General features: G+C 37.2%; 1 protein-coding gene across 6 annotated transcripts in view; it reads right to left on the reverse strand.

Annotated features, from left to right (window-relative positions):
* Positions 1–27,462, reverse strand: part of ASXL3 (ASXL transcriptional regulator 3) — a 130,672-nt gene that overhangs the window by 27,786 nt on the left and 75,424 nt on the right. For 5 of the 6 annotated variants that reach the window (XM_032697664.1, XM_032697709.1, XM_032697675.1 and 2 more), the window contains 3 exons: positions 22,254–22,371; positions 21,212–21,331; positions 16,628–16,791 (listed from right to left, as the gene is read on the reverse strand). In XM_032697664.1, coding sequence (XP_032553555.1) covers positions 16,628–16,791; positions 21,212–21,331; positions 22,254–22,371 — 402 coding nt within the window. Of the gene's footprint in view, positions 1–16,627; positions 16,792–21,211; positions 21,332–22,253; positions 22,372–26,253; positions 26,327–27,462 lie in introns of those variants that run through there. The other variant, XM_032697705.1, reaches the window with a different exon arrangement.

Here is a 27,462-nt window from a genome sequence, read left to right on the forward strand (position 1 = left end):
AATAGAGATCTAGCTGATGCAGCCAATGGGGCCTAGAGGACTATTGAGCTGACCGGCATCCACTTTGCAGTGAGAAAAACAGCTCTTAAGGGTCTTTGTTCATGTATTGACTCAATCTGTATCATCTGAAATGAGGGAACGAGGACAACAGAGACCATCTGACGAACCTCATGAAGGTGTTGGTAGGCATGATGGCTGCAAAATCTAGCAATGTCACTGTTTATGATGGCCCTCTACCTTCACTTTAAGAATACTGCCAGAAATGGAGTGGATCAGAAGTGACAAGGAGAGTCTAGGAATCATCATGGAACCTAGGGATCTGTTGATAATTTTATCAGCAGATATAATATACTGGGTGATTGTCCTACTCTACTCTGCACTGGTGCAGCCTCACCTTGAATATTGTGTGCAGTTTTGGTCTCTGCAATATAATAAAGATATTAAGTCATTAGAGAGTGTCCAAAGGAGGGCAACAAAGATGGTGAAGTGCCTTGAGGGGAAGCTGTATGAGGAGGGACTGAAGTTACTTGGTCTGTTCAGCATGGAGAAGACGAGACTGAGGGAGACCTCCTTGCAGTCTACAACTTCCTTGTGAAGAAAAGAGGAGGGACAGATGTTGATCTCATCTCTGTGGTGACCAGTGATAGGATTTGAGGGAATGGCCTGAAGTTGTGTCAGGGAGGTTTAGGTTGGATATTAGAAGAAGGTTCTTCACCCCAAGGTTGGCTGAGCACTGGAACAGGCTCCCCTGGGAAGCGGTCACAGCAACAAGCCTGATAAAGTTCAAGAAGCATTTGGATGATACTCTCCGGCACATGGTGTGACTCCTGGGGACAATCCTGTGCAGGGCCAGCAGTTGGACTCAATAATCCTTGTGGGTCCCTTCCAACTCAGCATGTTCTGTGATTCTGTAATGAAGTGGTGATTTAATAGGTGCTATGGGCAGAATGGCTTTGGCATCTTCACCCATGTGGCCCCAAAGTTTAGAGATATGGCAACAGGTAAGCAAAAATGGAAAATGGCCGTCAGAGACGAAAGGAACATGCTCTAAAAAACAAACTTGCTAATTTCTCCAGAATTTGAACACTGTACTTATATACACAGCACCATAGTATGGGCAAATCAAATACAATAAATCCTGTTCTGTGGACCATTGCCAAAACAAGTTTATTTATAAAAGGATGGGTTAAAGAAGAGGCTAATGTGATGAAAGCAGTACATTTATCTCAGTCTTTGATGATTGAACACTAATGCAAGAACTACAAATGGTACGTAGGAGGACTTGGAAGGTTTAGTTGACAATCAACATTTTGCCTTAATTGGCAAAATGGAGATCTGATAATTCATATGACTGATAGCAATATAAAAGACTAAAGCTTGTTTGGGAAAAAAAAAAAAGAAAGAAGAAATTACAACAAAATTAAAAAAAAAAAGTCTTTCAAGTAGGCATACTTTCATAAATGCACAATTAGTTGGAAGAATCCCCAAGAATTTGGTGCTAGTGAAAAAGGAGTTAAAAAACCCCTCATAGTTCTTTAAATAAACAATGCTGACCACATGGAGTGTAAAACCTCCTGTGAAGGACTAATGGAGATTGTATAATAAGATCACATTGTCTTAGTTAGGACCTCACTGTCGACCTCACAGCATGCAGAGAATGGAAACCCGGTCAACCTACTAAGCAAGAATACCACAGCAGAGCATGGTATAATGGGCCAAAATTAGACACAGTTGGAAGGGGACACATCTGACTCCAGATGAAGTAATTCTGTGAGTACATGAGGAGTAAGAAGATTATGAAAGAAAAAGTCCACTATGCAACACAATGGAAAAACTAGAGGGATACAAAGACAAAGCTAATGTTCATACTCCCTTTTTTTTGCATACATCTTCACCACAAATCTACCGGATTGCGGTGCTTAAAACAACGAGTATCAATTGCAAAAGGGTAAGAACTGACCTTGAACAAGCAAAGAGCTGAATAAATATTACTTAAATGCATTCAAATCATCTGGGCTTGATGGACTAGCCTGTTAAAATGCCAGATATGAATCTATTTCAGAACTGTTAAAAAACGGATTTTAAAGTAGTGAAGTGGACAAATACAAAATTATACGTGCTAGTTATACATATATAACACACATGTATCACCTGTGTCTAAAGAAGGGTATAAGTGCAGCTAAGGACTTACAGATTTAGCCAGCTTTAGAAGAACTCTGTGGCCTACACACAGACAAGCAATTCTTTTTGAGATGCCCTAGGCACATTCCGGGCAGACTTGACTCAGAATCTACAGGGGACCTATAACATTTTGAAGAAAAGTTGGGTACTAGACGACATACCACAGTGTATCTCAGTTGACACAAGAAGCCTATGTTTAAGTATCTTGCTTCTTCCCCTTGTCTTCATGCTCCAGAAAATATGTGAAATGGTTAAATGGTGAAATGGTTAAAGCACAAGATAGAATCATAGGACCATTTAGGTTGGAAAAGACCTTTAAGATCATCGAGTCCAACTGTTAATCCAGCCCTGCCAACCATGTAAGATATAACACTATACACAACTGCCTGGAAGTTAATCAGGAGTTGAGCGACAGCCAACACAGATTTGTCAAGAATAGGTCATGTCAAATCAGTCTGTTTTCTCTCTGACAGCATAAAAGCCCTTGTGATAGAAGAGAAGCAGCACAAGTTTTATATCTTGACTGTAACAATGCATAACATTTTGTTAAGCAAAACCAGGATACAGAAATTGTAATTTGGTCACCACAGAACTACTCAGAACTTAGGGAACTATTGCTTATTTATTATCAACTGGGAGGCTGTATTTCAGAGGCATCATAAAAAGATGGAAGTAATTGGCAAATAACATAAGTCAGAGAGTGATTGAGTACACTGAAATGTAGAACTTAAACTCAGAATTTTCTTGATGGTTTTGTGAATCCCTTTGAAAACATTAGGGATAAGCAGGGCATTGCAGCAATGGCAAATGCAACATTTCAGACTCTTGTAGTAATATATAACTAGAGAATTACAAACTGAAGAAACAAAGTGACTATGCAATCCTTCTGTGGAAAAGTATTTGTAGCTTATGAGCACATGGGCTGATCACAAACTGAATATATGTCAACCCTGCTGTAAAACTGCAAAGAAGGTGAGCACAGCACTGTAAGTTACAAACAGGAGCACTGTGTAAACACACAGAAATCAGTTTTGCTCTCCTTGGTGTTACTTATCACTTAAGTTGTAGTAATATGTTCAATTCTGACTGTTGCAACTCAGAACTGGTACAAAATGCAAAGGAGATAAATGAGACTGAGAACAGATTTAAGGTCCTAGATCTACAAAGACCATATTAATAAGGGCAGCTTCTCAAGAAAAAGAAACAGGGACATGGTAAACTCAGATGCCAAACTGAACAAAGAGTAACAGACAGAATTGCAGCAACAGAGATTCAGATCAGACCCTGAGGAATAAACTCTCTAACAGTGAAAACAATGAAGAACTAGACTTTAGAGAGGCTGTGAATTCTTCATCAGTGAACAGCCAAAAAACCTTTTAGACAATTTAAAGACAAGCAGACATTGTTGATTCTGTCTTAGTGTAGAGAAGACTAGATAAATTTTCCTTGGCATATTTTCTATGTCAAGATATAAAAGATGGTAAAGAAATTTAAAAATAAATTAGTAGTAAGAGTATTTCACAGTTTAAAAAGCTAAAGGATGGCATATCAAATTTCCACCTATTACATCATCATTAAAAAGAAAACTGTTGCATGCATTTTTCTTCTGACCAATTGCCAGCCTCCATTTTCAAAAACAGGTGCTTAAGTCAGTCTTTGCATTCTGGTTTCCAGGTCTCTAGCCTCTTAAATGCCTTTCCAATGGAGTCAGTCTGTGCAATCTAGTGTAACTGACCACAGCTCATGATTCATATCCGAAACAACCCCTCATTTGGACAGAATGGCCTTCAGAAACACTGTGATTTCATAACATAATGGCTTAGCTTGCTGCATGCAATTAAAACCTTAGATTACAACTAGTTTCAAAATACCTTAAATGGACGCCACAGCACAGAGCACTATGCTGCCTTCTGGCTCTGCTTGTACTGCGGACACACTCTCAGTTTCTGGAACCATTGTTCTCAAACACAGACCCATTGTATCCACCACCAGTTATGCTTCATGGTGGCTGGAAGGATCCTTACTCACTCATCATCTTTTTTGCTAGCAGTTGACAGGTTGAGGCATGCTAAAAGTCAAGGCAGATACTTTCTGCCTTGAGGCTAAGTGTGGCATCCCTGCAGAAGAGACCTCTCATTAAGCCCAAGAAACAGAAATTCTCATTGGGAAATACAGAATGGCTGCAGAGAGTAGTATTATAAGGCCATATACTTTCTCCGTACCAACATTTTCCATCATAAAATGGATGAGGTACTATAAAGTGGAACAGAACTTATTACTACATCTGCCCTTGTTAGTCTCTGGACTGCTCACATTCTGACTGACACAGTCTTCAGAAACTCTAACAAGATCTGCTTGCACTTATAAAAGCCTAAATTCTCTATAATAATGCAAAACAATCATTATCCTATTCAATACTTCGGCTAATGATCTGGCAACCAATTATGTCAAGGAGCTCTCCACAGCTAGAGCCCTCACTGCAAAGTAATAGTTGGCAATTACAAAACTAAACTTTTATCCACCTGAAAAATACTTTTAAATGAACTTGCATGTATTTCTAGTATGAAAATAATTGAGGAAGTTTCTCCATTTTCTATAGAATACTACTGACTGTTCAGGTATGCCACTATCTATCTAAAAGTAATTTTTCCACTTATACAACTACTATTCAAAGAGATTGTGATAAATGGGACCAAACTAAAAGGATGCTCTAACAGTTGGCAAGTCTATAATACAGAATGAGTGTGGAAGCACTTGGGTAAGAAAAGGAAAAGCATCTGTAGTTGTCACAAAAAATCCGTAAGTTCTGTTAAACAATGGTTGCATTTCTGCTGATAGTGTTTCTGCTACACAACTTGATGCTAAGCAAAGATGCTATATTTTTCAGCATCTAGTCATATCTGAGTGGTACCATATGGTAACACCATCAGATCAAAGCAGTGGTGGAACTAACCCTTGATAACTGCAAGGAACAGACCATGTAGATAAGGCTTGTAAAAGACCACATAATAGCAAATTACTAGAAGAGTTATCAAATAAAATATTTCTATTTCTATTTAGCTTAGCTGGCATAAGACTGAAAAAGGGGATTTTTATTTTCCATAAATATTTCAGTCCGTTTGATATAACTGTGGCTACTACTCATATACATGCATCCACCTTCTACTTATATCAGTTAAACCGTGCCAGCAATCAATGTTAACTTCTATGATGCAAAAGACTTCCATGGATTAATTGCCTATTGTATGAAACAGAAGTTGACTGTATTAAAGTTGATGCTCTTCACTTTTAATTTTGTTCTGACAGATTAAAAAGCTAAAATCCAGTATTTTTCTTTAGAAATTTTTATGGTTCGTGCAAGTTTTGGCGCCCTTTTCTGAATTCTTTCCACAGCTTCTGAAGTGAGCTGGCCATGCTTAATATTCAAGATGATGACTTAGAACTATTTTCTTAATGAAACAGTGTTTTCTTTAGAGCAGCATCCCTGCTATTGTTACTTAAAGGTTGACTGAACAGATGTTTCTGCAACCATATTTTCTTTACAAATTTTATTTAGAAACTAGCAATGGAATAACCCACATAATTTCCAGTGCAAAACAGTGTATGCTTTCCTACACTAAATCATAGAATCATAGAATGGTTTGGGTTGGAAGCAACCTTAAAAGATCATCTAGTTCCAAACTCCCTGCCATAGGCACGGACCTTCCACTAGACCAAGTTGCTCTAAAACCCATCTGATCTGGTCTTGAACACTTACAGGGATGAAGCATCCACATCATCTCTGGTCAACCTATTCCAGTGACTCATCATCCTCATAGTGAAGAATTTCTTCCTAATATGTAAGCTATTACCTAATCTAAACCTTCTCCTTTTCAGTTTGAAGCCATTCTCCCTCACACATTTAAAAAGTCCCTCTCCAGCTCTCTTGTAGTTCCCCTTTAAGTACTGGAAGGCTGATCTAAGGTCCCCTCAGAGCCTTCTCTTCTCCAGGATGAGCAACTTCAACTCTCTCAGCCTGTCTTCAGAGGAGAGGTGCTCCATCACTCTGATTATCTTCATAGCCCTAATCTGGACTTGCTCCAACAGGTCCACATCATTCTTATGCTGGGGTGACCAGAGTTGGACACAATACTCCAGGTGGCACATGAGCAGCCCCACTGCCATCATTAAGCTTCAATGTCTAGCTTAGATTGCCTTATTATAAACTCCTCAATACTGGATTACTTCTGAACTCTTGGGTAAACCTCACACGGTAAGGGAAATGGCCACAAACATACAGAGCTCAAGAGTCCACAGGAAGTACCTGTAGGTGTGACAGATAACCTAAAGCACAGGCCTTTCATTAATCTCCAAGACCTGAAAGAATCACACTGAAAGTACTAACATGACTGTGTTATTGAACTGTAATAATACACTTCAGATGGGAATGAAAATCAGTTAGTTTTTAATATGTCCAAGGATGGAGAACCCACAACCTCTCTAGGCAGCCTGTGCCCTTACTAATAAAAGTTTTACTCTATGTCCATAGGGAACCTCCTGTCTTTTGGTTTTTGCCCATTGCCTCTGGTCCGGTCACATCCTTTCTTCCGGTATTTATATATTGGTAAGACAGCCCCTGATCCTTCTCTTTTCTAGGCTAAGTCCTAGAACTGGACAAGGCGTTCTAGGTGTGGTCTTACCAGCGTTGAGTTAGATTGGATGGTCTGTAAAACTCCCATCACAATGGCATTCATGTCACTCATCTCTTCTTTGACCCTGACCACTAAGATCTGAACCAGACTGTAATCCACCTTATAGAAGAGGTCCATACATATATGCTGATTCCCTTGAGGGCAACAACCACTCTCCTTTTCTTCTTGGCCTGTCTTTTGTCTCAAGAGAGGCAAAGGCTTGTCAACGGTTCTGATATACATAAAAGGAAAGAGAAACTTGCAGAGAAAGGCACAGCGTAATATTGGAGAAAAGCAAAAAAAAGGAGAGGAATGAATAGTTAAGGACTTAGTAATTACCAAGTTTAATACAAAACATTGATGATTTCAGGTCTTGAGAACACAGATGGTAGGAATGTGGAAGAAGTAATGCAGTCGAAGACACAGAATATTTAAAAAAAACCAGACAGGACTTGCAAAAACCCACAGAGACAAAAGGATAGCAACTGTTTCTTTGCCTGAAGATAAGGAACATTCATCTCAAACAGAAAAATGCATGCAGACATTTACACACAGTGCAATGACTGATGAAAAATCTATCTTTTCTTAAAAGAGTTACCAAAACAAACAATGGAAGAGTTTCTGAGTAGAAAGCATATAAATAGGTGTATAAGGAAAATGCTTCTGACAAGGTGCAACTATCAGGACCTTTTTGCTGTTGTGAACACAAAATAGTTACAGTAACAATGAGAAGTAAATGAATGGTAAGAGATACATCCAACACTACAGAATACAGTAGACAGCAATACATGGATCTGACTTAAGAATTGCTGCCAGAACAATAAACTCAGTCACCACAAATTCTTCTTTGGGTAGGTGGCATGGAAAGATACCAGCTCACACTATGGCTTTCACAGCAATTCTGATGTAATACAACTTGAATGTTCACATGCAGTTCCCTTCCATGGGTCTCACCTCTTCGCAGTAAAGTATAACCTGCCCCAGGAAATGCCTAATTTTATTTAGTTCTGATTAGGAGGTTATCAGTCCTTATAGGAAAAGCTCTCATCATTCCCAACTGATCATCAACATAACATTAACAGTTTGTCTTCAAATATGAAATGAAGACAGATGGTGAAAGTAATTCTGAGTATTGCTTTGGTCCTTTAAAAAATAACCAGACTAAACTCAGAAGTTAAACATCAAAGGATGAAAAAGAAAATATCTACTACTATAGGAATAATTGCTTCAGACAAGAAGAGAAAATGAAGAAGCATCTTTTAGAGAAAAAACAAAGGACATTTTCCATCTTCACTGAAGTGGGAAATATGCCAAGTAAGACTGAAGAATTGCAAACATATGTTTTCAAAATGAAATGTGACTTGTTAATTTAGACCTTATCTAAATCAAGAAGACAAGTGGGATAGCTATATTCGTTCCAATACACTGTAGTGTCAAAAAAGACAATAGAATCCAATCTGTTTGAGCTCAGATGCAAGAAATTAAATGAAGAATTTAAGGCGTGTAATAAATCTGGCAAAATGAAAAGATAAAGCATGTTTTAAAATGAAGTAAACCCCAAGAAATATAGAAGGAAAATCAGAACATGCAGCAAACAGTACCTTCTAAGTGCATTCAAATTCTTGGAATAACAATTAAAAATCTTCTTTCTCATAGATCCTTCATATAAGTCCTGATCCCAAGCATGTCAGAATACAACACAAACAGCAAACATTTATAAAGTACCAGAAAAGGCACATAGGCCTTTTTACCTTGGGGTTAAAAAACCCCAAAAACAAAATAGAAAAACATATATGGATTGTGATCAAGCCAAACATCTATGGAACTTGTTTAAAAAAAGATGATTGGAGATTATGAGAAAGTAAAACATTATTAAATTATCCAAGAATGTTCATACGCTGGGGAAGGTACAGCAAAAGGGATGTAAGCAGTCAGGGTCTATTCGGCTAACTTTTAATAAAAATGAATGACATACACTTTTGAGCCTGAAGAGTAGAAGGTGAGAGGAAGTTACATGGAAGCATCTAAAATTAGTTAGTCATTTTTGATGAGTGTCATAAATGAAAATCCTGCAGTCAATCCCTTTTCTCTAGGCATTAGAAAACACTACCCTTCTATGCAAAAAAATGGCTGCATGCCCTTATCATGAGAACAAGCTAAAGGAAATTTGAGTTTAAATAATTAAAAGACAAAGAACAGTAATTTTCTGAAATAATTAGGAAAAAAGGCTCAGCTTCTTTTCCCTTTTTTATTTAAGCAAAACAAATATAATGGAAAATGGGGAAAAAGGAGGGGAGAACGGTGAGGGGAAAGGCAGAGAGAGGGTGAGAGCAAGGGTGAAGAGGATTGGTGCAGAGGCATAGATGGATCACGTCTTGATCTTCCTTTTGCTGCACCTGCATCCAATATCCTGTTTCAAGTCCTTGGCTGTCTTCAGATTCAGAACTGTAAGAAATCTAATTCCAGTGCAGCCCTACAGTGGCAACACTGGAGGTGCTGCAGACCAATTCATATAACTTAATTATCAGCACTTTGTTAGGGCAGAACAGTTGAAACACTACACACTGCAGCACTGCAATGAACCCTTAATACCTACATAACTTGAAGCACGTCAGTCCCTCGTGTCCATATAATTTGCCATTTATGTCCACATATTAGTTAAACTCTCGCAACATAGCTCCTAGAACAGTCTTTTAAAAAGGCACTTATGTAAGTACTTTCCCACTGGAACAAAGGTGTTTTATCAGTTCTCTTGTTAAAGTGCTAATAACTCTGTCAAACATAAATGAAACTTGCATTGCATTCAAGGTCCTCTTTTTTTTTAAGCACTAACAGCTGTGCACCGTACTTTACAAAACTCACTTAGAGGGAAGGAGAGGGGAACAAAAGCTTTACTAGTTTGCATCGGAAGAACAACTTCGACTGCAGGGCCCCTCACACATCAGAAGGACTTACGGAAAAGGATGCTGCAGAGATGGCTGTGGCTCTTGTATTTTTAGCTTTCAGTGGGCACAGCACCATTGCTATGTCCTACTAGATGTTCCAACTGACTTGAGCCTTGCTACAGACAAAAGCAAATGCAATAGTTCTGCTAAGACCTTGGCAAAATTTGTTTGTAAAGGTGAGACATGCCTTAAGTGTGACAACAGCTTGTAACTAGGGCTTCAGAAATCAAACATGAACTTCCACAACATGGATGCAGCATGGTGGAAAACACTGATTCACACTTCTGAAATACAGTGACCAAGCCAGCAGAAATACAAAAACATGACACTTAATCAAAAATGTAAACCTTCTTATTCACATATGTAGACATACTGATACTGAGGGGGACCTCTAGGGATTACTGCAAACAAGCAAACAAGAATTCCATTACCACATCAATCAGAGCAGCCAGATTGCAATGCAACTGCTGTGAGCTTTCCTTACTGGACTGCCTAGGGAAGCTAAAAGAATATTCGTGTAGGTAAAGACAACTAGAATTTTGAAGTAAAATCATTTCAGCTTTCAACTCATGTAAAGTGAAACTGGTATTTGTCGTTAATGCATGACTGTGAAATGTGCACAATACACCATCCACACAGCTGTGTTAGGAAAAAAGGTATTAACTTGCTGCACAAGGACAACAGGGCCAGCTGGGAGTAGTAAACCTGTCTGAACACTCTTGGCTAGCTCAGCTCAAGAATCAGAGCCCCAGAATCTTATTGAAAAGGCAGTTTAAATGCTTTGGAATTTTGTCATCTAGTCTATAAGATACCTACATTAAAACTACCTTAATAAAGATGTGGAAATAAAGCACATTACAATGACACCATGCTGTCCACATTAACCAAAGGAAAAAAATGTCAATTAAAGGGAGAAATGTGACATAAAATGATCTTCAGATACTTCACACACAGGGGTGCCAATTTAACAGCTTTTTAAATATGCTTAGGTGCAGAAGACATATGTTGCATTTAACCTTCAACTGCAAATGTTCTCCTCTGAACTAATTGCTTTTGTCATAACCTTAAAACTATTTCAGTGTAAAACTCAAACATTTACAGGAACATAATAATAAATATTTGAAAGCTACTGATGATAGAAAATTGAAAAGGACACAGCTAAAAGGTTGTAGTATTAGCAGAAAAGGCAGCTAAGTAAGATAAGGTAACCATTAGCTACTGCTACACAATAATTCCATGGATAGAAACATAAAATAAACCTGGGAGCACATAATACACGCAGCACTTATTTCTGCAGTTGGTCCTTTTATAAAGGAAATTATGGTAAAGACCAATGGCAAATATAATCCTCAAGCACTGATGAAGTTAATAAAGCAAACAGGAAGATGGTTACACTGCTACAGGAAAGGAACTGTGAAATCAAGCTTCACTTACTCTCTTTTAATATAAAACTAATATATAGTGAGATACTAAATACTAAGTATTCAGAATGTCAGATACCAGACCTCTCTCCTTGTCTTTTTCAAACACAAGAATATTTTGTATTATTCATTACCCGCTCTCCACTGTAGAATTCAAACTGATGTGCTTAGGAGTATGAGTAATTTGTGCACATCGAAAACGATGGTTATCTTTTGCCATCATTGCTCAAATGGTAGGAATGATATTAAGCTGATTCATACTACATGAAAGCAAAGAGGTTTTGAAGTGGAATTCTGTAGATAACCTCCCCAAAATTACTTCTTACTATTTTAAACAGAACAGAGTATATCACTAACTGACATCGCCCTGTACCTTTTTTCAATGCAAGGTGAGAGGGAATCTTTGCAAAGTGACAGAATTAAACTGGGAGTGCAGGCACCAACCTAAATTGAACAGGCCACGATGGAAACACAGAACCTGCGCCAACCTTAAAATAAAAGGATGCTGTGATGTTATGGCATGGCAATACTGGCACCGAACCAAAAGAGAGTAATTATTTTGGGATTCACTGATTTAGAAATTAAAAGAAAGAGATTAAGGTGCTGTTTGACCCATTTTAGAATCCTTTGATTTGTACATCATGCTTTTCTTTTTAGTAGACTGACTTACTACAAACTTGAAATATTCACAGATGCTTAAGCAATACTGCATGGCTTAAGTAATTCCTTAATAATATTGAAGTTTTTAATTTAAGTAACTAACTTGACTATCTATAAACTGTAGATAAAATATTGCTAAATTTCTTTCATTAAACAAGTAAAGCTAGGACAAGATGTAAGTATTACTATAATTTCCTCTAGTGTTTTAAATGCTCTTCCTGAATAGGTTTGGTCAGATAAAATGGCACTGCCACCTAACACACATGTCCGAGGAGGCTTTGAAGTGTTTTTGTAGGAAGAAATTCCCATCCTATGTGAAAGGGCAGGGAAGGTGCAAATCACAAGAGGCTCAGAAGATCCCAGTATTACCAGAGTAGAAAATATAGAACAGGGAGTTAAATTCTCAAAGATCAGAAATCGTGTTAAGCGTTTGTAGAGTCTGGAAAGACACATTTTTTTCACAGCATTCAGGAAAGAACATTTTCTTTAGCTCTCTAAGGATTAGTAAAATAATTTCAGCTTTCTGCTACTATTCAGATGGGGCAGTAATTCTCTTCCTGGAAGCTTACTAGATGGGTATTTTTCCCTTCCTATTGCCCATACCCCAGTGATAATAGCAGGAATTTGACTTCCCAGTAGCACCAACAAGGAAAGCTGGTGTAGACACAATACTGCCATTCCTCTTCAGCAACCTGTTGTACAGACCTGTTACTTCATCCTTGCACAATATATGTTGTTTAATTAATATTTAAAGAGGCACTGATACTGTATATCAATCTAGATACAGAGACAAACTTCCAGCTTTGAAGATGAGTATTTGCTGAGATGTGGACAAGAAGGCTTCTGTTACATGTAACTATCGCTTCATGTATCAACGTTAGAAGCAGGTATTCTTTGATGAAAATTCCATTGTTCTTCAGGTGTAGAATGTTCTAATTAGAGCAGAAAAATACTTTGCTGGAACTTGTGTCAACTGTGGAGAGACTTTGCTTTCCATATAGTTTCTATATTTACAGCTTAGTCGCCTCGGTCTCCTGTGGGATCACCCAACAGGCAGAAGCCTGTATCAGCTACGCTTCAAGGTTTTTGAGTCCATACAGATCAAAAAAGCTGAAAATCTGGATGTTCAGATTTCAGTCATGAGGTTCCCAGTATCCAGTGATGCAAGGTTTTGGACTAGTCTGCTAAACAGACAAGTCTAGGACATGCCTGCTTCTCAGGCACTGAGCTTTTCTCTCCAGTGACCAGTGACAGTACCCAACAGAACAGCACGAAGCTGTGTCAGGGAAGGTTTAGGTTGGATATTAGGGAAAGATTCTTCACCCATAGGGGTGGCTGGACTTTGGCAGAGGTTCCCCAGGGAAGTGGCCACAGCACCAAGCCATCCAGAGATCAAGAAGTGTTTGGACCTCAGGCACATGGTGTGATTCTTGGGGCTGTCCTGTGCCTGGACTCGATCCTCGTGGGTCCCTTCCAACGCAGGATGTTCTATGATTCTATGATTTGAACAATGTTTACATACTAATTCAATCTGAATCCAAATGAAAACAAATAAAATCCTTGATAAAATGTATCTACCATAACTGCCAACTTTCTCCAATTTCTTTTACAGGCATTTTCTTACACACAAGCCTCATTGCTACTCAAATAGAATATAAACTAATATACAAGCTGAAATCAATTTCAATTGTGAATAATGAATGAATTTATGTTTTCCCAAGGAAAAAAAACCAGCAATGATCATGCACTTCCTCTTTGTCAAAAAAATGACAGCACCAACATCAGCAGAGTTGTTCTCAACTTCTCCCATTCTGGGACATCTTTTCTAAGGCTTTTTGTTCCATGGACTCCAATGGCTCCCTGATAGCAACTACAAAACTTGAAAACAAAAGAAAGACCAGAAAACACATCCCAGTAAGCCCCTAGCTTGGCCCTAAACTTTTTTTGAACACATTAGACTTATCAGGGTTGAGACAGAAGTCATTTATTTATAATAAACACTTCCACACAAAAAAATAGAAAACCTCAACTCCCTTAACTAATGGTTTCTAAAAATGCTTATTCAAACTGACACGTGCATGACAAGTTTCGGCTCAGTACTATTTAAGGAGGAGGAGTTATACCGCCCAGAAAAATGGTGTTTATGACAGAAATGACAAAGAATCATTCATCATAGGGTTTTTCTATGTGGAGCAGTAATAAAGCCTAAATGAGACTGCACTTCATTAGTAATTTATTTCACAGATCACTATATATACACAAATAGCATAACTCTATTACATTTTTATAGTGCCATTTATTACAGTACTTCACATACTATATTCACATGACAACACAGAAATGCAGCTTTCTCTGGGGAAGACAACAGCAGCCAACTGCAGAGCAGCACACAGGGAGGAAACACTTCAGAGCCAGAGGAGCAGAAATAAGAACTCTCAGACAAAACAAGAAAAGGACAATAAAAAGCAGTGAAACTGAAGATTTGCCCAGAGATGGGCAGCTAACTCAAAGAATAGTTTTGCACTGGTTTTGCTTGCCTGATGTCCCATTTGATTTAGACAGCAGAAATAAAAGAGGAAAACTGAATACCCTTGCCTCGTCCAGTCAGTGACCAACAGCAGAGACTCCCACCAGAGTTCCCAGGCTAGAATACCCTCTCCTTCTCACTTTATTCCCGAGCACTACACTGGCATTTTCCACTTGTCACAGGAAACAAAAGAACAGTAGTTCAATTGCTTTCCTCAGTCTGTATCTGGGATGCCACTCTTAAGCCATAGCCAAGGGCATATTCTCAGATATTAAGAGATATCTTTCTCTAATAAGACTTCTGCAAAGTGAGGGTTCAGGGCTATTCCACTCTCCACCAGAAAACAATTTTCAAACTATCACTCTTAGAGGTCAAACATTTTCATTAAATTTCCAGAGATGAATGGTGACTCCTGCCTTCCAAATGCATGTGAAAACATGGTATGCTACATAAACCAACAGAATGCTCTGAGGAGATGACAGACAGGAGGACATCTGAAAATGTCTCATCACAACTGCTTTTTTTGATTAGTTTGCTTACAAAGTAACAGTGTCCAATTATGTAGTGTTGGGGCTCTGCAATAACATATTATATGCATTATGTGAACACTTTCTAAAATAAAAATTAAAAAGAAATGCATTGCTTTTAACTAGTGAGGAATGTTTAAACTCAACAAATATTCTCTTGATTTTCTTGCCAAAAACCTCTGCTGTAAGAACACTGATAAGAAGGTAAGGGGTTTGTGAGTTCTAGAGTCTTTATTTTTAAAAATAAGTTTTAAAGTAAAAACTGTACTTGAAATGTAATTTCGGATCATTGGAATTTTTGGTGAGAGGAGAGAAAACATGATTTTACCTAGTAATTATTTTTTTTTTAATCTCTTCTGATGAATTAACTAGAAAAAGAAGAAAAAAACCCAAAACTATCAGGAAAATATTTCCTGGGCACTATGTTAAAATCTGTTTCACAGCAGAGAAAAAAGTTCTCTTAATATTTGTTAATACTGATTTTGACTGCACTGTGGGAGCTTGAGAATAAATACACTTACATTTACATTGTTTCTCCTATGGCTCTTGTTTTAATGTTCCTGCTCAAACATTCTGTTATTAAGTGCACAACTACAGTTCAGTTCATACAGTATCTAATTTGATAAGAGGTTGAGTAAATGTACATCAATACAATTTTTCTTCCTCTTTTGGTCTCATATTGCACTGCTTTCGCCTGCATTGGTGGTAGGCTAACTACTAATAGTTTAAGAATGAAACCTGCAATACTGAAATGAAATACTGATTTAAGATGCAGGTTTTAATTACTCATTTCAATGACCTGCATTCTCTGTTATTACATAAAAAGAGGGATACTGACCATCTGCTAAAAATATAATTCTCTATTTGGGTAAGTTAATGAGTCTGAATTAAGTACATGAGTATTCCCCACTGAAACTGGTAAGACTGTTTAAATCCCTAAGTGAGGCAAATGAGTAAATAAAATGGTTTTGTGCTCTCTTTGCCATTTTAACTACTCGACATGCTGGAAAGCCTTTTTTTCTTGCTCTAAGAAACCCTGCAATGTGACCCACAAATGCAGGAAGGACAAACATTGTAGGAAAGATAATGAAATTAAAATTTTATTTCCAGCCTGTTAATTCTCCAAATCATTCTCCTCAACAGAACCGATTAATGACTTGTATGAGCCAACAACCATAAGCTCTGGAGAAGAAATTCCTTACAAAAGGTGTGAATCAATGGATTCAGTGCATTGAGGCTGAGAGAGCATACACACGCCTGCATAAAAAGTGAGGAGGATGAGAAGAACCTAACAGAACTAATATTGACCTGGACATTACTGACAGAGTGCAAAGGAAGATAACAGGTGAAAAGAGACTCAACGTAAATAAAGTCTTGAAAACGAGAAGTTTATCTTCAACACCAAAGGTAGAAAAGCTAATTAAGAGATTTGGCAAGTTTGGAAGATCTGCTGGCCAGTTTCCATCTAGGCAAATCAGGGAGTTGCAGAGTTTTCAAGAAGAAAAGAAGCAGGAGATGGTTGACACTTAAAGATAAACTTTACAGTCATTCCACATCTAACAGTTTTACCTAAGAGAGTATGGAAACTTTCTCCTTATTCTTTCCTGGAACAATTCCTAGTCAATCAAATCAGCCTATAAAAACACACCGTAAAAAAGTCTCATTAAAGAAAGAAATATTGCATGATGCTACTTACCTGCCTGTCTACTTCTGGAAGCAAAAGCAGGAGGTATTGTTGAAAGTGCTGAGGTAAAGAAGCAAAGGTGTGTTTATTTATTAAAGCCCTCAGGTTAGTGTTCACTAGAATAGATCCCGGTGTTTCTATGTCAATATCCTCAGCTTTGGTCCATTTCAAATGTCCTGGAGTAAATAAACAGAAATAACTTTAAACACAAATAAAGGAAGAGAGCAAGAACAAGTTTTTAGCTTTTATTGTATAATATAGTAAGCTCCAGAGAAACGGTACTCTGACAAGGGTAACACAACCTTTTCCAGGTGTCTTAACAGTTTCTTTTATATTCCCTGGATTTGTCTCTTGAGTTCTTACATGATCCATGTTTCAGTCAGCATCACAGCTGACATATTCATACTTTCAGCTCAGGAGACCAACTCAACAGTAGAAAATACTCCTGTCATGTCATCAACAATAATTATAAGCATCTATTTTCAAGCAAAAGGCTGCCTGACGAGGCTGATGTGAATCAATCATTATGGACAGCTTCTCTTTTGCCATGCTCCACATCTGCAGTTTCCCATAGCACCTGCTAAAAACCACCTGTATGAATAGACAGTGATCAAAGAGATGAGAATATTTAGTGTGTTCAGAGTCTGAAAACATGCATTTTTCAGAATTTTCACAAGAACTGATGATCTAAAATGATCAACACACAGAAGGCAGCGGGAATTATGAGAGGTTTCGAAAATGGTCTGTGAGGAACAGTAGAAACCCAGGAATAAGATAAAGACTCAGCAGAAGGAAGGTGAAATGCATATATACCTGATGCACAGGGGTACAGAATAATGTCTTCTTACTGTACACAGTGGATAGTAAAGGCAATGAGCTTAAACTCTTGCACAGTAAGAAATACATCTGTTAAGATACTGGGAAAAGAAAGCATTTAACCACCAAGGAAAAGGAGACACTTGATTAGATAAACAGGGAGACAATATAGTCTCCATCAGTGGAAATTGTTAAGAATATGTTAGACAAATACCTGTCAGGAATGGCAGGTGTATGTATGATTTTGCCCTATAACTGGAGGTCTGGTTTTGTTATTATTTCTAGGCTAATATTTAGAAGATGCTTTTTAAAGCTTCTTAAAGAGCAACTACTGCTACTTACTTCAAGGTGTGTGTGTGTGTACATATATATACCCACATTGCTACAATCCTTTTTCTTCCTTTCGGTCTTAACATATTATGATACTCAATGGGGCAAAGGAAAAAGTGGAGTCCAAGTGGCTGGAAAAACTCAAAAGCTTCTACCCCTCCCAGGAAACCCCTTCAGGTTTCTGTCTGTTGTACTTTTCAATATTTCAAAGATGCAACAAAACAGGCATTAACTAGAAAATATACAAACTCCAGCAGAATCTCTTAAAAAACAAGTGAAAGACTATTCTACTATGAGCAATGATGGCACTTGGCATTAACACAGAACCTCTCAACAAAGATTACAACTGACATGTTAGTGAGGAATAGATGTTTTACAAATGGGGGAATTTAGGCACACTGATTATTAGTAATGTCTCAAATGCTACAAGCTACTTAACAGTAACACTAATAAAAAGAATGCAAGTATGTGTTAGATTTCTTTGAAGACCTATGGTGGTCTCTTTCCTGAAAGGCTGTATCACCACCCACAAAATGTACAAAATGAAAGAAAATGCAGATCTGTAAATTCTAAAAGCTCCTTTTCAGTCACAGCCTCCCACAAACATTCTTGCAATTTCCTTTAATTTTTCAGCAGACAATACTAACTGAATGAGACCAGGCACTGTGTACCCAGCACAGGATAACCTTTTCCAACATGTATTTCCAACATACTGTATTTCAGTATAGCAGAGACTCCATTACAAACGAGTGCCCTGTTACACAGGACAATTGTATGGAAGAAGTGCTCATTTTCATGAATGCACCACAATAAACTGTCCTCACCATCTGTTCCACCCACTAAATATATATGCAAAAAGAACACAAGCATAACACAAGTAGTATGATGTATCCAATTTTATTGCTTGTATGTATATTCTATTCTTTAATAAATACAAAATACATATCTCCATCTTCTAAGTGATTCCAAATTAGAGCAACATTTTCACCAGCTAATGTTTCATATCCTATGGAAAGACATACACATAGAGATAATCCAAACTAAAACAAGTTATATGGCTGCAAAGTCAGTAGCATCTTTGAGTGCCAGGTATTTTAACAGCATGAAATGCCCAAGTCAGAAAGTAAAACCTAACTCTATGTGCCTGGGTCACACATTTCCTTATTTATTTGATCTGCTACCACTTACAGACTACTGTGGAAGTTTTATCAACTTGCGGAAGAAATATGTGTATTATTTCTAGGCCATTAGCAAACTGTGGATGCCCAGCATAGTCATATTTAAAAAAAAACCACCTCAAAATCTGTTCAGAACAACAAGAACAAATTCTCTCTCCTGCACCCTTCCTATGGTTAATTTAGCAGGTCTCAAGTTTGTAATCAGATTTAGTGAAGTGTTTGGGAGGAGCATGGAAGTATGCCACTACTTCACCACTAATCATAACTCTGAGAGGAGTTTATGACAAAACACATGCCAATGTTTTTTATGTTGTTTCCCACAGAGAAAGACACTTTGAATCCTTATATAGCTGCTATTAGAGTTCAGGGACATCACTGTCCAGATCAGAAATAGAACCTGTAAGATGAGAAACTCAGGCTTGCAGTCTTAAAAAAAAAAAAGACATTAGTCTCCAAAACAGAGAATTAACTATGAAGAGATGGGATCACCATGGCTCTAAATCAAAGTATAAAAATGAAAACAGGAAAAGGACAGAAATCACATATTTGGCAGAATCTGTTAACCAAAAGGGGAAAAAACTCATCATATTTAATCAGAGCTCAGAAAGTCTACCAAACACATGTAGTGAACGTTGGGCAGATCAGTGAATATCTGGAACTGAATTGTGCACTATACAGGATGCTGCACCTATTCTCAAAGATGCTCAACAACTGTTCTTTTAGCATCCCAAGAAATATTATGTCATAAGAGATATATTTCAGCAGGTACAAGAACAGTGATCCTTAAAACTTTACAAAAGGCCCTGCATTCCATGTGTGGTATCCCAAAAGGCCAGTGGATTTTTTTTCTGAAATCCAAAAAACCCCTAATTAATTCACTCTACATTTGATATCATCAGGCAACAACTGAGGTAATATCTGGAGATGGGGAGGAAGGACTTGAAATTATGTATCTCAGTCTTAAATGTAGAGAAAAGTTACAGGAAATCATCTAAAGTTAAACATAACTTTGCATAGCAAAAGCTGTAATACTGAAGGAATATTGTCAGTTTTGAATAATGCCATTGGGTCAACATAAAGAATTAGCTATCTATATGGAACTGATTAATAACCTGCAGAAAGATCACATATGAAACCAAAGTGCACTTTCATGGGAGGCTGTGATACAATATGGCTTATGGGAAACAGTTTGCCAGGAACTGGCAATAGCATATTTAAAAACTTACCTACGGTATTTTGGAAGTAAAGTGCCTTGGATTTTACAGGACGATTATATATAAAAATAGGACTAGGCTCGATGATTAATAAAGAAGAACAATCTTATCACCACAAAGAGAGGCATAAGATAACTTTTAGGATGATATAACCACTACAAAGAGCTTGTTTGCTAACTTTTCCAACATGGCCACATTGCAAATACTTCTCTAAATGATTCAGCAGTCTGCTGAATGCAAAAAGGACTTTGAAAAGATAAAGAAACAGTTATGTCATTATTCAACTTGACTTTAGCCAAGACAAGAGTCTTAGTGAATGCTACATTTTATGCTCCCTAGGGAACTTTTCCAATTAAATTTCATGCAGAGCAGGAAAATCTGCCTATCACACGGAGTTGCAAATTTACTCTTAGCATCTCTTCAGAGAAAATTCTTTGTTAATTACAGAACATCATCCATGAATCTTGCTAAAAAACCACTGAAAATAAAACCAGAAACTCTATCTACAGTTTTCTGAAGAGATGTAGCTTCAAAATAATTACAGATCCAACTGAAGAAATAAATCATCCAAAGAAGGAGAATCAACCAAAAATTATATGCCAAATCTCTATATGACATGAAATAATGCAAATGAAAGAAGGAGAAGGTTAATTTCTAATAGGGCAAGCACGTTAGCCAATATTCTATTATCTTTGGGAATAAATGCATAATAGATGGCAAGCAAATTTACCATGAAGAAAGAATATCTGCTGCACCCCGCCCCCATCTCCCACAAAATCCTTACACGACCATCAGAACCTAATTGCTAAATCACCTCTCTGCCTGCAGTTGCTTGGGTCTGTCAGACTTTAAAAAGCAACTACAGAAAAACATTCTGGGAGAAAGAAAAAAGACCATGGATTTTCCGGGTAGCCAGAAAGATGTCTTCTTGAGAGAGGGTAAGCTGCTGAGTTTGAAAAAGGGACAGATAAACCAGAAAAATAAATTTTTTAAAGAGAACACAGAGTTTAGAAAAATATCAGTATTACAAGTAAGATATTTATTTTACTCCTACTCACCTAAACCAGATTTTTTTAACCTCTTTAAGTGCTGGCTTGTTTGTTTTCCAGTTGGAGACTTTTGCCCATGTTTCATCTCTTTATCAGAACCATCTGCTTCACCATTTTTAGATTCAGATCCTTAGAAAAAATAAAATCCCTCAAACATGATGCTTTTGCACTTTTACCAACATCCCCCCAGCACCCCCCACACCGTAAACAAAACAGAAATAGGATTAAAAAAATTGACATCTACTTGCTGACAGGCAATATAACTTTCTGGTAACAATATGATTCCTTATCATCAGAGGAAATGGAAGTAAAAGCTCAATAAATCAATTAAGTGCTGAAAACCTAAGTTTACTGAACACTGCAGTCAATAAAAATGTTCACTGATCTAATAAAAATAACATAGTTCTATAATGCCCAAGAGGTACCCTTAAGAATATTTTAACCTCAAGTTATGGGGCAGCAAAGCAATCTAAAGCTGAAAAAAGATAATTTCTTTGTGAAGAAACATTTATAGAAGGGATATGCTTGGAAATACAATTGTCAGTTTGTGTTAAACATAGACATAGAAATCTCTTAAAATGAAGCAACTTAACCACCAGAGCTAAAGGTCAAGGTTATGCTGCAGTGATAAGCATGGTAACAGAACAAGAAAAGCTAACAAAAGGATTCGAGTATTGCAACGCAGAATTGAGACACAAATTCACATTCACAGAGAAGCTTGCCTTTTTTTCCCCCCTCCTCCCCTTTTTATGGCATTGAATACCAGCATGTGGTCCTCCATTAGAGCTCCAGAGCCAAACAAAATGTTACTTTGCATTCCTTTAAAGCTGTTGCTATTACCAATTGTCATTTTACTGTGTCTTCATTTCTTTATTAAAGAAAAATCTTCATCCTCAAGACACCAGATTTGATAAGGAAATAAAGACATTAAACAAAGCCACCCAGTGGAAATATTATTTCAGCAATTCCAAATTCTGTATGCTACACAGCTGATTCAGAGGAAGGCTCTGTGACTAGAGTTGATCTTGCAAACGGTCCTTTAGCTATTTACCTGAAGGTGAATCCGACTGCTCATCAGACACCTTTAATGGTGTCAAAACAACACGAGGAACAGTCTTGTTTACCATCATTGAGACTCCATTTCTTCTTTTCTGCTGCTGTCTTAAAGCCTACAAAAATGATAACAAAACATAGAACTGTAACAAAAAATAATGCTTATAAGTAAATTACACAAGACATTTCTCTACCATTAAACTGAATCCCTTCAAATAAGCATAATTTACATAGCTACTGACTTGCCAGACTTCATACTTGTCCTCTTTATGTCATTTTCCTTTAAAATATAAAATCAGGCTTTTTTTCCTTTTTTTTATAAAGAGAAAGAAGATGCACCTTAGAACATTTTCCAACCCAGTTTTTACAACAAAGAAGCACATAACTGTTTGCTCTACCTTAACAGCACAATGTGATAACCCATGGAATCTGAAACTAAGACTTCCAAAAAAAAAAGTAAAACCAAAATGCTTCAAAACCAGAATAAAAATATATATGTCTGCACATCTCTCGCAGGTGCATCCTCTCCAGTATACTGCTCAGTCAATCAAGTTAACACGGAGTGTCATCAGTATGTACAGCATGTAAGGACTACAGTATTGATGCACTCACTCAGCCGTGAGTAGTGCTGCACAAAATCACTGAACATGGCAGGAATCATTTATTTTCGTGAAGGGAATCAGTCCTAATCTTGGAAACCTTGCAGCATTTGGCTTCTGTCTGTTTGACTTTGGGCATTAACCTTCAGAACACGAACATGATGGTGTTCTGGCAGATCTGGGGAAAAATGATACACGAATAAATCTCTAAAAATGGGAGTGCTTTGTGTTTCATAAATGTATTGAATACAGGGTTGATAATGTAATACAAAATATTTAAAGATTAGAAATAGCAAATAGCCATCAGACTATTTTACATGGAAAATGATATCGCATTCAAAAGATCTTAAAACACACAAATATGAATACCTGCCAGTTAATACATCTGCAAGCATTAAAATTCTGGAATTAATCAGAATGGGCTGGGCTTAATATAGATCTCTCCTATTCTCCTGTCTATTTTTTTCCAATCTTACTGTGCACTCTCTTTTTACAGTTGTGATTTGTGTTATGATCTTGAGGGGGATTTATTAGAGTAATACTATATGAACAAGGAACATATTTAATATGAATTATCCCTATAGGTTTATGAGCATGAATGACTGATGCCTTACAAGATTTAAGTCTGTAACTTTAATGAATCTGTAATATCTTTCCAAAATGTTCACATAGTTAAATAATAGAAAAAAAAAACCAACAACCTAAAAAGAAAGAAATCGATATTGGTCTATTCCTCTAAATAACACACTACACAACACAAAATACACCAAGCCACACAGAAGCTATTTCATCGATTAACCCCTTTTATAGTACTTCTTAAAAGACACATAAGTACTGTGCAATAAAAAGCAAATTAGAACACTTGAAAGCAAACAAAGAGAAGAAGCTGGTCAGATCTGCGCTGAACCAAAGAAACAAACAGAAAGCCATAAAGAACAGCCTGTACTTCAAACATTTTTAAAACAGAAAATTCATATTGGTCTTGAGCAAGCACAGTAAGACTTACAGACAGAAAACTCTAAAATGTTAACACTTCTGAAAAATTCCCCACATTTCCAAAAATGACCCTCAGTGCAGTCCTGTCAAACCAGGTGATCCTTAATTAACAGTAAAACCACTGAGACGGTAGCAAACAGTTCACTAAAAATTAACTGAAAAGAAAGGCAATGTCTGCACTAACCACACACCAATATAACCACAACCCAAACTTCGTATCATTGTGCCCCACAGCCTTATTTGCCCGATGAAAAGCAAAGCAAAGAAATATCCATCCTCAATGTCATCCTCCCTAGGCAAATGGTTAGAGCCCAAATGATGCTCCATGTTCTCCTCCAGCCTCCTTCTGACATTCCAAGACAACTTCCACCTCTACCAAGGGTTCATAGCCTTGTTGCCACCATCCACAAGAAAATACTATTTTAATGATTTATACAGCCACTGTGACAAAGGCAGATTTTTTTGTAAAGCCTCACAGTTGATTTTCAATGCTTTAGACTGAACTCTCATAAGGAGAGAAAGTAAACAACAGTGTATCCTCCACCAATGACAGGCAGTCAGCATTTGTACACCTCAGGTGACACACATGCTGCTGGAGTGAGGGGAGTGGTACCCAGTCTTTGTCAGGTGCACCACTTACCTTCTTTTGTGTTACAGGAAGGCCCCTTGTGGACCTTAAGCACACATTTCTGCAACTCATCTGGCATTTTCAAGAAGTACAAGCCACTCCATGCTCACAGAGCACTAACGCAAGACACTCCCTGGACAGTCAGAGCCATAAAACCAGGGAACACAGTTGGAAGCAGACAAATGTAGCTACCAGAACTATTTACTTTGAGGTACAGCCCACTTCCCAAGCTACAGGCTAAGCTCCTCAATACGTGAGGGTCAAGACACCACTTCCCTTGGACACACATTTGTTTTTCAGGGTTTCTTTTTCCCTGAAAATTCAGGCAGTCAATTGTTTCACTGCCAGTCCCCTATCTCCTCCAGTTTTAAAACGCAAGGAACCAATTAGCACACTAGGCCCATAGTAAAGTATGTAAATCAGTCTCTATGGGATGGCTCAAGCTCAAGCTGACAGTAAAGCTATATACATCTAAAAGACAGGTTGTAGAATGAAAAAAAAAAAACCCAACAAACCACATGGGCACTAAAACACAAGTAAAACTTCTAACAGAAAGTGTCAATGAATTACCCTGTGTACTGAGACTAGAAAAATAACCTTCCCTATGCCTATCTTTCCATTTGTCAAAGGAATGATATGAGGCATGAGAGGAGGGTACAAAAATGGCAAGTAAATAATCTAACATATGATTTGCAGGGCTGAGATTCTGTGCAGCCATTCTGTTTAGTGGGACATATCATGCCCAGCTAATCACAATTTTGTGTTAAATTCTCCTTTGAATGTGAAGCTGCAGGGTCTGAAATTTTGGATAGACAAGTCTTTGCAAGACAACACTAGAAGCAACCCAGCAGCAGGAGAAACTGCTGACTGATACCTAGTTACAAGGAAAGCCAAACACCAGAAGGAGTTAAGTATAAACCAAGGACACTCTCTGTACAGTCTCTGTTGAGGACAAATATATAACTTCTCTACACTTAGCCTGAGGGATATTAATTTTAGGATACAAGACTACTGTAGGATAAGACAAGAATCTTGTATCCCAAGATTGATTCTACTTAGCTGGGAAGTCAATGAGATTACTCCAAGTAAAACATGCACCAAACGCTTTGCTATATTAAGCTTTTAGTGCACCAAGCTAATTTAGTGCTTTCCTAGTCACCATGATAAAATAAATCTCTAGTTTTGGCTCTTCTGGTGATGGGAATAAGCACAAAGTAGATGAGTCAAATTTGTAACTAGCACTGAAGAACATGAGAAATGTTATAACTTATTCCAAAAAAAAAAACCAAAAACAAGTTCCAGATTTCACTGTAGATATGAAAACAGTAACTAACACAAACCACACTGGCTTCTTTTACCAACATGCCTTTTGCATCTCATCCATATTAGAGATACAACCTCCTAGCTGGGTTTCCTACAGAACTGCAAGAAACAGCCAATGATATTAACAAATGGTAAGGCATCATTTTCTCCATGGAAATTTAGAGAAAAACACATATAGTGCATATGATAGTTTACTTAAAGCATATTTTTCTTTAATGAGACTATATTTACCTTTCAAATACATTCAATCACTTTGTGCTAAATTCTTGAGTTAAAAAAGCTGCAAGTTGTAAATACCTAGAACTGATCACTGTTGAAGTAAAACATTACTACCACCCTAACTGTACAGCAAAAAAAATAAAAAAAAAAGATAAAAAAATGAAAGTTCATGTGATATACAAGTCAAAACATTAAAAGCTCTCTTAACAGTACCACCAAAATACAATACTTACATCCAAGCCTTTCACAAGCAGATTTGCAAAGGACATCTGTGAATCTCTCGCATATAATGAGTATGAAGAATTCCCAATATTCCCATTCATAAAAATGAACCTGTGACCATCTGTTGAATAATACTGCCATGGTCATTACACAGGGCTTGGCATAATTATTTTGTTTAATGAAATTATTTTTATTGCTAAAATCTTTAAGTAACCTATCAATTCACTTTCATCTGAAGAACTCAAAATAAAATAAAAATATGAGAATTAAGAAAACATAAACTCTGAAGACAGATGGCAAAAGAAAAACACCATGAAATTAACAGTGAACTTCTAATTCCAAGCAGTTTTTTAATAAGGAGGTGACAAGAGCAAGTATCCTTCAATTTTTCACGGAGTTTCTGTCCCTGGAATACTGCAGTGTGTTGGAGGTTTCATGCATACCATTATATGCTTTTAAAAATAATAATATCATTTTAATTGATCTTAACACAGGAAAGACTTCTTCACCCATGTGACAAAATGGTTGGCTATCTTCAGTAAGAACGCACAAAGTCATTTTTGAAGAAGGAATGAAAGGAAACAATATGACCTAAAAGGTAACTGGAGAGAGGGGCAAAATGCATCCCCAAAAGAGCACCAGAAGCAAAATGTCAAGCTCTATGCTCTGATTTTACTGCTGCTTTGGATTTTTTTTATTATTTTTCTTTCCCACATCTTTTCAACTCAGAATGAAAAAATGCAGCACACAGATAAACCATTAATGCAGAAAAACACTTTCATTCGAGCTTAAATGCATGACATGCTGAGAATGTTAAAAATTAAGTTATTAACAACAAAGACATGTAACACTTGGCTGCATTAAGCAACATCGTCCCAGATTTCTATTTGTTCCATAAATGCCAAGTCTACATTCTGAAACTTATATCATGAAACATAAGCTTTGAAATTGCACACATTATGGATCAGAAATGTAAAGCTATGGAATTCTTCTGTTCTGCAATGTGAAAACACAAGCTATGATACACTGAGCAAAGTCTACTGCATAAAATAAATAACAACTCTACATCATGGTCATGGATCCCAAATTGACAGAGTTGAAATAGATTTATAATTTATCACTGATTCACTTAACACCACCATAAAATTCAGTCTTTGTCCTCTCTCTCATCCTCATTTTCTTAGTAAAACTAAGACAGCCTTAAGATTAAGACAGCCTTC

The sequence above is a fragment of the Chiroxiphia lanceolata genome, chromosome 1 (genome assembly GCF_009829145.1).
Source record: "Chiroxiphia lanceolata isolate bChiLan1 chromosome 1, bChiLan1.pri, whole genome shotgun sequence".
NCBI lineage: Eukaryota > Metazoa > Chordata > Aves > Passeriformes > Pipridae > Chiroxiphia > Chiroxiphia lanceolata.